This window comes from Aquarana catesbeiana, linkage group LG02 (genome assembly GCF_042186555.1).
Source record: "Aquarana catesbeiana isolate 2022-GZ linkage group LG02, ASM4218655v1, whole genome shotgun sequence".
Classification (NCBI taxonomy): Eukaryota; Metazoa; Chordata; class Amphibia; order Anura; family Ranidae; genus Aquarana; species Aquarana catesbeiana.
Genome location: NC_133325.1, coordinates 768,635,414 through 768,647,873, shown reverse-complemented (window position 1 = coordinate 768,647,873; position 12,460 = coordinate 768,635,414). Strand labels below are relative to the sequence as shown.

At 40.4% G+C, this 12,460-nt stretch overlaps 1 protein-coding gene across 1 annotated transcript; it reads left to right on the top strand.

The window, feature by feature from the left end:
* Nucleotides 1–2,737: 2,737 nt before the first annotated feature.
* Nucleotides 2,738–9,659, top strand: LOC141129324 (trefoil factor 1-like). Its single transcript, XM_073617278.1, has 3 exons — nt 2,738–2,901; nt 5,858–6,001; nt 8,428–9,659. Exons 1-3 carry the CDS (start codon nt 2,835–2,837, stop codon nt 8,439–8,441), a joined length of 225 nt encoding a protein of 74 aa, XP_073473379.1. The 5' UTR covers nt 2,738–2,834; the 3' UTR covers nt 8,442–9,659.
* Nucleotides 9,660–12,460: the final 2,801 nt, after the last annotated feature.

Genomic DNA, 12,460 nt, shown 5'->3' with positions numbered 1-12,460 from the left:
TTACATCATTAGTCAAGTTGAAAAAAGTCCATCCAGTTCAACCAAAAAAAACAAAAACAAAAAAAAAAACATACAATCCCATATACACAATCCTTCACCCACAGTTGATCCAGAGGAAGGCAAAAAACCCCCAGCAAAGCATGATCCAATTTGCTGCAGCGGGGGAAAAAAATTCCTCCCTTATACCCCAAGAGGCAATCGGATTTTCCCTAGATCAATGTTACCTATAATGTCAGTACCCAGTTATATTATGTATGTTAAGGAAATAATCCAGGCCTTTTTTAAAGCAATCTACTGACCTGGCCAGAACCACCTCTGGAGGGGGTCTATTCCATATTTTCGCAGCTCTTATTGTGAAGAAACCTTTCCGTATTTGGAGATTAAAATCTCTTTTCCTCTAGGCGTAAAGAGTGCCCCCTTGTCCTCTGTGATGACCTTAGAGTGAATAACTCAACACCACGTTCACTATATGGACCATTTATGTATTTATACATGTTGATCATATCCTCCCTTAATCTCCTCTTCTCAAATGAGAATAAATTCAGTTCCTAATCTTTCCTCATAACTAAGTTCCTCCATGCCTCTTATCAATTTGGTTGCCCTTCTCTGCACTTTCTCCAGTTCCCCGATATCCTTTTTGTGAACTGGTGCCCAGAACTGAACTGCATCTTAATTAGACCTTCATTTTCCTACCTTCATGCACAACATTATGTGCCCTTACTAACCACTCATTTAAGGATTTAAGAGAACTTTTCTCCACTTACTACCAATGTAAAAAACATCATTCCTTCCACTGACAACCAATGTAAAGGGTATCTTTTCTCTCACTGACCTCAAATGTAAGGGGTTTTGTTCCTCCCAATACCAACCAATGTAAAGGGTATCTTTACTCCCACTGAACAACTATGTAAGGGGTAATGTTTCTCCCAATAACCACCAACATAAAGGGTATCTTTCCTCTCAACGACTACCAATATAATGGGTATTCTTCCTCTCAATAACCACCAATGTAAAGGGTATCTTTCCTCCCACTGACCATCAATGTAAAGAGTATCTTTCCTCCCAATGACCACCAATGTAATGGGTATTCTTCCTCTGAATAACAACCGATATAAAGGGTATCTTTCCTTCCACTAATCACCAATATAAAGGGTATATTTCCTCCCACTGACCACAAATTGACATAAATAGGACTGCCTGCACTGGGATACATGGAACACCTGTGCATCCATGTGTGGGAAAACACGGCCTTGCACAGATGTATGCTTTACTACACCTATGTGAACAACAAGGCCTTATATGAAATGTTAAGATGGGCTTACGACTGCCGCCCACTGCTCATATTAGGGCAGTTCTGAGCCAGGGTGCAATGATCATTTCAGAATGCTATGTGCAGCTCCCTGCAAGCCAATCCTTTAGGTCCCTAATATTATTATTATTTATTATTATTATACAGGATTTATATAGCGCCGACAGTTTACGCAGCGCTTTACAACAACATTAGGGCAGACAGTACAAGTACAATACAATTCAATACAGGAGGAATCAGAGGGCCCTGCTCGTTAGAGCTTACAATCTAGGAGGGAGGGTAATATAATATTAACGAGAACCTGTCACCGAAAAAATGTATCACATAGGGAACTTTTTGTCCCCTGTGTGGTGACATTTTTAAAAATAAAATTCCCAGCATTCCATGCATGATGTCGAAAAAGTGGTGGGACCCTGAAACGCGTAAGTCTACCCACTGCTATCCCTTGCGCAACGTCTACACAGGATTGCACAATGTGTGTGAGGATACACCGCAGCAGCTTGAGGATCGGCTTCTCTGGCAATTTGTACCCCTGGCTTTCAGCCTACTATCCAGGTGTGTTGGTTATCAAGATCTTGGCCGCCCCTGCTTTTCAGCGCTTTTTTGGCCATCATTTGTGGGCTTCTACATTCCATCTTTGACTTGAACCAGGCTCCTCGGTGTGGGGATAATCACACCCCACACTGGCCGTCAGGCGGCTTGCCTGCATGCACTGGCCGTCAGGCGGCTTGCCTGGATTTCCCCTCTCCTCCTCCACTGTGGTCCAAAACATCCATGTAAGTTTTAACTATGCTTAACAAATAAACTTTTGGAATTCATGGTCCAGCACCTTGGTCACTTGTTTGCAACCCTCTATGTAAAATATAGGGTAATGAAGTTTGTCACTGTTTCATGGGTGCATGCAATTTTAAGGCTTGACGTTTTGGGTTTCTATTTACGTGGTGCAACCTAATGTTTTATATTTTACAAAAGAATTGGGTATAATATTGCATTTGTGGGCCCTATAATTAACTTTTGTGTATTTTTTATGTGATATACAAAACTTAAACTACCACCATTTTATTCTCCAGGGTGTCCGCTTTCAGAAAACATATAATATTTTGGGATATTTATGCAATCTTTAGGCAAAAAATCAAAATGTAAAAACAGCTCAAGAAATATCCATTTTGAGTGAACTGGCCCTTTAAAGAGACTCTTACACATTGTAAAATACTTATTTTAATCGTTTACATTTTTGTTTCCCTTTTGTGAAAGCTCAGAATATACTTTACTGATAAATTCTAGTGATCTGAAAATAAACTGCCGTCTTCTTTCATGGACTGTAAAGCCTCTTGCGGTTGCCACCCTTTAAGGGTCATATTTAAATAGACAGAGCGGGGTGTGGACAGCCAGAAGCCTCACCCTCAGAAAACCTTATCAGAAGAATTCAGCAAACAGACCCGAGGATATAAAATGACCCCCGGGGAGCCCGGGACCTTCACTGCTAGTCAGACTACTTCATCTAGGCCTACAGGAGAACGTCAGAATGGACCGCAGGATCTGCTGGATTTTGGCCGTTGTGTTGCTGTTGGGGGTCACCTGCTCAGCCCAGAGTAAGTACACCAGTTGTGTTGCAAATTCTTTATTTTCTTTATTGATTGTGGAATTAAAAGTTTTAGTATCTTCAGGCTAGGATTTTAGGTTTAAAGTTAAAGTTATAGGTCAGGCATTGTATTATATTATAAGTATCTTCTTTTTATCTTTTATATTTTTTGAATTTTTATTTTTTTTACATTTTTTAAATTTTTAAATACACATATACACACACACATTTTATTGTATATATAGATAGATATATATCTATCTATATCTCTCTCTCTCTCTCTCTCTATATATATATATATATATAGATAAATATATCTATCTCTATATATATATATATAGATATATATATCTTCCTATATATAGATAGATATATATCTATATATAGATATAGATAACTATCTATCTATCTATCTATCTATCTATCTATCTATCTATCTATCTATCTATCTATCTATCTATCTATCTATCTATCTATCTATCTATCTATCTATCTGTCTATCTGTCTATCTGTCTATCTGTCTGTCTGTCTGTCTGTCTGTCTGTCTATCTATCTATCTATCTATCTATCTATCTATCTATCTATCTATCTATATATATAATATTTTTTATATATTATATAATAGGCCACATACTTAACATTCAGAAGATATTAGCTGGATATTTAGATAACATAAATATGTTGTATAATTATAATATAGAATATTATACTATATTATATAAATTATGTTATATATGCAGTATAATATTGAATAAAATATTATATACATTATAATATAATATATATATATATATATATATATATATATATATATATATATATATATATATATATATATATGATTATATACAGTATATTATATACTTTATACTATATACATATATATAGATATATCTATATCTATATATCAATATAGATATAAATAAATAATCCCAGGACCCTTTACTCTCGTCATGGGGCCCTTTATAAGCCCCGGTTCACACTGCTGCGACTTATCATGCGACTTATGCACATGAAGTCACATGACAAGTCAAAACACATTCATCTCAAAGGGGTTCCCACACTACTTTTCTGCAACTTTGGTGCGATTTAAGTGCCATAGACTGCAATGTTAAATCACAAAAGTTGCAAGCAAGTCACTAGGAAGTCACAAGCAAATTGAAAACTTGTCGCTAGGAAGTTGTACGAAACTCGCTAGCAAGTTCGCAAGTCGCCATCAGGGAGAAGCATGAATGTCTAAAGGGATTCTGGGAATGTTTTTTTTTTCATATAACACTCTTGAAAGGAGATCTGAGGCAGGGTGCTGTGACATTTATATAAGTCTGCCGGCCCCCTCCATGGAACTCAAGTAAAGACAAGCAGACTGACCCAAGTGATGGAATCCCTGGGTCTCAGAAGAGGTATTTGTAGAAAATGAAAGAATTTAATTGAAAAATGTTAATTGCATGTTGATCTGGAAGGAAGTACCACTTTCAGCTTTGAAGTGTTACCCAATCCACAACAGTAAAATCAGTGTGTATATGCAGTAAAGCATGTTTGTTATACTCCCCAAAGGGTTTAATTCTCTGCATTGCGTAAAAGCCTGTTTGATCCTGTCCTCTCTGAGCCTCCCCTTCCTCCAGTCACTCTGCACATGCTCAGTTTGGTGTGTATTGCTAGAGAGTTTTTTTTCTTGGGAGGGTGCATGTAATCAGCACAGGGCCAATCAGCACTGTCCAGGCAGAGGGTCAGGGGCCCTGCAGCTTCATAGAACTTTCAGGGAAGACTGAAAACTCCTCCTACAAGCTTTAACCAGACACTGATAGAAGTCACAAGACTGCTTTATACTGCTGATGAAAAAAGGTATTTAGTAGTTAATATTTACTAAAATATCTGCATTTCCATGTTCTGTGTACTGTGGGAGACCAGATATAGTGAATGCAGGGTCCTGGGTTAGTAAAACTTTAATACACTTTCTGACCTAGGGTAACAACGCTACTCCTCCATAGATACAATAGTGAGTGTTATCAACCTAGGACAGGACTTGTGTTACTGGCAGATCACCAGGTGGGAAAACACTTTAAAAAGAAGAAAACAAATGCAGTCGCCTCATTTAATGATAAGCTGCAATCTATTACTTTGTTTTTGTTTTTGGCTTTGGACACATTTTAACAGTTGTTGAGATAAGACAGGGAGTGCATTGTTTTATTAGAGTCAGCTCAGTCATAGACTTAAGCTGCCATATATCTTATATATATCTAAACACAATTGAAATTACTAATCATATCCTTTAAAACAGTAGTCTCCAAACTGTGGCCCAGGGGGCCAGATGCGGCCCTTTTCTTGCTTTTATCTGGCCCTTGGGACACTATTCATCTATTGATACCAACAATGGGGCATAATTCCCCCCACTGACACCAATAAAGGAGGCACATTTCCTCTCAATGATAGCAACGATGGGGCAAATTTCCTCCCACTGAAACCAACAATGGGGCACAACTCCTCCCAATGACACCAACAATGGTGCCCAATGACACCAATGATTGGGCAAAATTCCTCTCACTGACACCAACAATGGGGCACAACTCCTCCCAATGACACCAACAATGGTGCCCAATGACATCAATGATGGGGCAAAATTCCTCCCACTGACACCAACAATGGGCTACAATTCCTCTCAATGACACCAACGATGGAGCACAATTCCTCCCACTTATACAAATAATGGGGTGCAATTACTCTCACTGAAACGAACAATAGGGCATTATTTTTTCCCACTGATGTCGGGACCTTTTCTACTCCCACTGGCCACAGTCTGGTCCTCCTAAAGTCTAAACTAGCCATTTGTTTAGAAAGTTTGGAGACCCCTGCTTTAAAAGATGAATAACTAATAATTTGATCACCAATAACGTCAGTGTGATTTTATTCACTAATTAGAATTGGTCAGAGCTTTGTCTCATCTCTTTGATTTTGTGTCCCATTCATAGATCTACCTGATTGTTCTGTCGATCCGAAAGCTCGGGTAAACTGCGGATTCCCCGGGATCTCCCCAGCTGTCTGCCAGGCCAGAGGCTGCTGCTTTGACTCCAGCATTTCGGGGGTAGTCTGGTGCTTTGAACCTGTGGTGCAAGGTAATAGGATGTCCATGTATCAAAGTACTTCCTGGAATTTTATAACAGGGGACAAAGTGACATGACACCGTCCTCTATGTCCGCCTTACAGAAGATGATCTACTGTGTATTCATTGCATTTCCCAAAGGACATGCCCAGTTAGGAAGAAGGCTGTGTAAAAAAGCTCCTCTAAAGGGACTCTGTCACCAGACCATTTATTTCAACAAAATTTTTCCTATAAGATTATAGTATGTGCAGTTAATATATTTTGTTATTTACCTGTAAATCCTCCCGTATGTTAAAAAGCCCTGGGAAGTGGATTACAAGGGGCATTATGTATCCTTTCACCCTTGTACGATTGTCGGATGACAGTTCGTACCCCATGTTTTCCAATGGTAACCATTCATACTGTATATGTGCAACTTTGAAGTTGCTGCAACTTCAAAGTAATTCATGCACAACTTTGGTCCAAATTTTATGCAACTTGAGGGCCACAGGCGTTCAATGTTACCCCTCAAAAGTTGCATGAAAGTCGTACCTGAATGTTTTACATGCAACAGTTGTCCATTATCTTTGGTCAAAGCCAAAGTCGCATCCAAGTCATACACATCCAAAGTTGCGCAAAGTTGCATTAAAGTTGCTAAAAACACCTTGTTGCACTGCCTGATTCAGGGCTTGTTCTCATACCAACAGAAACTGGCATCTTATTTGTTTATTGCGGCCAAAAGGGTTATAGCCAGAGCTTGACGGAAGCCCTCTGTTCCGTTTGCTATGGTGAAGAGCAATCAAACCGATCTTATGATCAACGAGAAAATGTTGAGCATTCTCACTCTAAATTCCTTAAAGTATGGTCACCTTGGTGGTCCTATGCTCTTCCCACTTTGCACCCGAGCAGTCTGGGCCTCTCCTGAGAGCGGACTTGTCACCTCCCCCTCCTGCAGGACTCCCCCTCTTCCCCCTCCCCCTTTTGCTTTTTTCTATCCCGAACCTATTTTCCTTATCTCTTTTTTTTTCTCTTTCCTTATTCTTTTTGCAACCAAGACCTTGCTTTTGGCCGCCCTTGGTCTCTCTTGCTTCAGGGTGACCCTGGATCCTCTTATTTAGGGCTACCACTTTTCGACAAGTGACCACAAAGTTTTCTGTATCTCTCTACCGAATGTTCAAGCATTAGAGTGCTTGATTTTTTTGTGCTTTCACCTGCACTTTTTATAAAGCTGTTAATCACCGCATTTATCAATTCCACCACATTGTAAAAAAACAGAGAGGTGGACTTTTATAAATGGCACTCGAAAAAAGACACTCATGTGTTTAGTACACCACTTGTAAGTCTGTTAACTTGACTGGCCTGCACAGTCCTGACCTCAACTCGATAGAACACCTTTGGGATGAATTCGAGCGGAGACTGGGAGCCAGGCCTTCTTGCCCAACATCAGTATCTGACCTCACAAATGCGCTTCTGGAAGATTGGTCTAACATTCCCATAGACACACTTCTAAACCTTGTGGAAAGTCTTTCCAGAAGAGTTAAAGCTCTTATAGCTGCAGGGTGGGCCAACTCAATACTGAACCCTACGGACTAATGCCGCGTACATACGATCGCACATTCTGACAAAATCCATGTTTTTTTTCTGATGCACATCCCGCAATGCATAACTGTTTCCACTCTTAATTAAAGAAAAGGTCCTGACAAAGTTTTAGCGGTCACTAAAGGGAGCCAAACCCTTGCTTAAGAAACAGTACATTACTTAGCATGATAACTTTGGTAGCAAACCCCTGCGCTACATGTATCCACCTGGATGCACATAGTAGTTGTGACGATATGTGCGGTTTTACTAAAACACATATCAAAGTTGCAAAATTGTGCTTAGGCATTAAGATTTGTTTTACCCTTAGGCATAAAGGGATTAAAACTTCTGGCAGATTTCTAGCAAACCTTTGCTAACACATGGGGCTTAACATTTGACAAATTTTAATATCCTCCCTTCCAAAATATGTTTTGGCCGAAGTTCAGCTTTAATCAACTTCTAACTACATCTCTATTGATGCATTTTACACCATTCCCAAATGTCCCAGATTTGTCAGGACACACCTCCATTCCCAAATTAGGAATCCCAATATGCCAACTGTCCCGGATTTGCCAGGACAGTCCTGCATATTGGCCTTCTGACTTACCAATGCTTTGTCCTTTGTCATCCGCATGTTTAGAGGCGGGTTCTGCGTAAGACCAATACACAAAGTGGGTGCAATTTAGGCACTCCCATCCAAAAAGGGTGGATGAAACGGAGGGTCAAGAGTCTAACGGGATCCAGGACCACAATGTTAATAAGGTTTTGTTTTTTAGCCAACACAGATTCAAGCAGAGCAATGTAAAGCTTTTTTTTTTAAATGTGAAGTTTATAACCATTGAATTATTTGTTTCCTAATATATATTTTTATTTTCTACCCAGAATGCGTCCTGTAATCCTGAACAATGCGCTGAAGCAAACCGGCCACCTGTATGTCCGCACCTTTTATCATCTTCATACTAAAAAACTTCCACTGTATGACGAATAAAAAAAAAATCTGAATTCATTTTCCTAATAGAACCTTCATTTTCCTACCCAGTTCTTCACAGGAACGTAAATTGCCTATCACTAATGCAGCTCCTCTGTGTCTATGTTTAGTTCTTTCAAAGACTGCCTAGTTCCACATTCAAAAAATCTTAGCTACTAGGAATTACTTAGCACCCTGCTTCCATACACCAGTAGATGTTTCCCCAAGAACCCCAGGTGGGGAGCAATCTGCCTGTATCCTGTAGGACTTGCATTGAGAAGGAAGGATCTTTCAACCAGTTTGCATGATGGTTTTCCAAGTTAGATGGTCTCTACAGTCACCCCCTAAGTTAGTGTAAACTAGCTTTTTTCAACCTTCTTGCCCCAAAGGAACACTTGAAAAAAAATGTTCAGGTCTCTGGAAACCAATGCTAAAACCAATTCCTAATGACAGTGGGAAGAATGCCCCTTACATTGGTAGTATGTAAAAAGAATGCTCACCTTACAGTGCTGGTAAGAGCATCAACTTAACAGACAGCTAAAGAGATCATCAAATTCATACAGCTGGTTCTGCCAAGTGGTGTTGGTCCCAGAACTTTGCAGGCACCATCAAATAGGAGGCCAGTTGGCCACAGCTCAAGGAACCCTTTGCAACCTTGGTTGAGAATGGCTGGAGTTTAGTTTAGTTTGTGTCATAGTAGGTGTAGAATGGGGGACAGGAAAGGACTATTTATGACCACCCTTAACATCGTGATGGATCTTTTTCAAATGCATTTCTTATTAGTGATCTCTGGTAAAATTGTAGACTTTGGCAGTCTTTTCTACTTCAGATCCCAAAATGTCCTGGTTGAAAGTTTACCCATAGAGAAATGTTTACAAGATTAAAGCCAATTTCAGTCTACCAATTATGTTTTTTATTGGGACAATGTGGAGAATGGTTAAATGCTGTATATGTCCCCTTCAGTTGCTATTCTATCTGAGACCCATTTCCTGAATCTGGACAGGAAGTACGGAAAAATCTCTTAAATGTGGACTTAGACAGCAGTGCTTGCACCACTTTGGTGGAATCAATATTTCTATGTCATTTTTCTTTATCGTAGCTTTTTGTACAACTTGCTTGCACTTTACAAATAAAAAAATTATGCTTGGTCAATTGTTTTGTTATTGCACAGAAGACACTGACATAATGAATTCTAGACTGCCCCCCCAATTATATTAAAATTGCATCCAGATTGTTATTAAGACACCCACTTACTGGCCAAATCCAAAATTTCCCACATCTAAATGGGAATTACTTATATTGATGATGCAGAACATGATGACCTTATTCACAAAAGGGTTCTAAAAACATGTATGGTATATAACTCAGTCATAGTATGCGCCCAGCAGTCACACCATGCATTTTGAATGATACAAACCACAAACATGTAGGTCCTACATGTTTTTTTAATGCAATGCATGGAGCATATGCTCTATGCTTTGCGTGCACTATAATGTAGGTGAGAGGAAGTGCACCTCAAATGGGTCTTGGGGTGCAAATAACTTTGGATGCCAATGAGCCTCAATGGACATCTACAGTGCGTTACTATATATACATTATATGCTCCAGAATATAACACAGGATACAGAAATCCCTATGCAAGCTTCAGCTTTCTGGGAAAGTCAGAACCTGCTAAAGGCTAATCAACCCCCCCCACACACACCACAGTACCCAGGCCTGGTGATTGGCTGCACTCAAGCACTGCATTGTGACAGGCATGGAAGTCATACATTTTTGCCTCCAAGTTGGAGTTGTGGGTATTTGTACTCTGTAGAAGCAAGGCAATAAATAAGCACATGCACTATATATTTTTTAATTTTTACTAAGGGCCTGTGTTAACGGTCCGTTGTTCGCCTCAAAGGGATTTTACATTTCCATACAAGTTATTGTTATTATTATACAGGATTTATATAGTGCCAACAGTTTGCGCAGCGCTTTATAACATTAGGACAGACGGTACAGTTACAATACAATTCAATACAGAGGGCCCCGCTCATTAGAGATTACAATCTAGGAGGGAGGATCGAGTGATACAAAAGGTAATAACTGCGGGGGATGTGCTGATGGAGAAAATAAAAGTACAGTTGTTAGGTGTGGGCAGTATAGGCTTTTCCACGAAGAGGAGGATTTTTAGGGAGCGTCTAAAAGCAGAGTATGAGATAATCGGACAGATTGGGGTAGGGAGTCAACAGGATGGGAGAAGCTCTGGAAAAGTCCTGGAGGCGAGCATGGGAGGAGGTGACGAGGGATCTAAAAAGCATGAGGTCTTGGGATGAACAAAGAGAATGATTAGGTTGGTATTTTGAGACTAGGATAGTGATGTAGCTGGGGGCTGAGTTGTGGATGGCTTTGTAAGTAGTTGTTAGTATTTTAAATATAATTCATTGGGTGAGTGGAAGCCAATGGAGGGATTGACAGAGAGGAGTAGCAGACACTGATGGTTAGTAAGGTGGAAGAGCTTGGCAGCAGCATTTATGTTGGACTGAAGGGGGGATAGCCTATGTAAAGGTAAGCCAAGGAGAAGGGAGTTGCAGTAGTCGAGGCGAGAGATGACCAGGGAGTGAACTAGGAGCTTTGTGGTCTCTTTGGATAGAAAGGGGCGTATTTTGGAGACGTTGCGGAGATTGAGGCGGCAAGATTTGGACAGGGGTTGGACGTGGGGCCTAAAGGATAGATCAGAGTCCAGGATTACACCTAGAATTTTGGCATACGGGGATGGGCTGATAGTTGTGCCATCGATACTGACAGAGAGATCAGGGGAAGGGGCACGGATGCGGGGGGGGGGTAAAAATTATGAGCTTGGTTTTGAATAGATTGAGCTTGAGGAAGTGGTTTGACAGCCACACTGATATGTCTGTTAGTAAATTAGTGATACGTGAGGAGACTGAAGGAGTGGGCTGAGGGATAGAGAGATAAATTGGGTGTCATTGGCATGAAGATGGGATTGGAAGCAATAGGAGGCTATCAGCTGACCCAGGCAGGAGGTGTCGTTTGAGAATAGGAGAGGTCCAAGAACAGAACCTTTGGGGACCCAAACAGAGAAAGAAAGAGGAGAGGAGGAAGTAGAATTGTAAGTAACGCTAAAGGTGCGGTTGGATAAGTAGGAAGAGAACCAACAAAGAGTACAGTCACAGAGACCAAAGGCGTGGAGTTTTTTGAGGAGGGGGTGCTCAACCATATCAAAGGCTGCAGAAAGGTCCAGATAGTAGGAGTACAGAATAGTGTGCATTGGTTTTGCCCATTGGTAGATTGTTTATTAGTTTTAGGAGGGCAGTTTCTGTGAAGTGTTGAGGGCAAAATCGAGACTGAAGGAGATCAAGAAGGTTATTCTCGGTGAGGTGGTCACTCAGTTGGTTGTAGACCAGACGTTCAAGGAGTTTGGATAAAAAGGGGAGCAAGGAGACGGGGCATAAGTTGTTAAGATTGGTGGGGTCCAGTGAGGGCTTTTTTAGCATGGGTGTGACTAGTGCATGTTTTAGAGAGTTGGGGAAGATGCCACAAGAGAGGAAGAGATTGAAGATGTGAGTTAGAGAGAGAAGAATGGAGCCAGAGGGTGAACGTAGCATTTGCAAGGGAACAGGATCCAGGGGGCAGGAGGTTAGCAGAACGTTATTTAAAGGAATATTTCATTTTTATTGTTTCACTTTAAGCATTATTAAAATCACTGCTTCTGAAAAAACATCTGTTTTTAAAACTTTTTTTTGCATTCATACATATCCCCTGGGGCAGGACCCGGGTCACTAAACACTATTTATGGCAATAACTTGCATATATGCCTTTAAAATTAGCACTTTTGGTTTTTCATGTTGGTGTCCCATAGACTTTAACGGTGTTCCACGGCTTTCGAATTTGCCGCGAACGCTGCATATTGTTCATTGTTTGGCGAACGGGCGAACACCCGATGTTCGA

Coding starts and splice junctions, on each gene's coding strand:
- LOC141129324 (XM_073617278.1), top strand. CDS start 2,835: ATGGACCGCAGGATCTGCTGGATTTTGGCCGTTGTGTTGCTGTTGGGG. Junction 2,902..5,857: donor GGTCACCTGCTCAGCCCAGA/GTAAGTACACCA, acceptor TCCCATTCATAG/ATCTACCTGATTGTTCTGTC.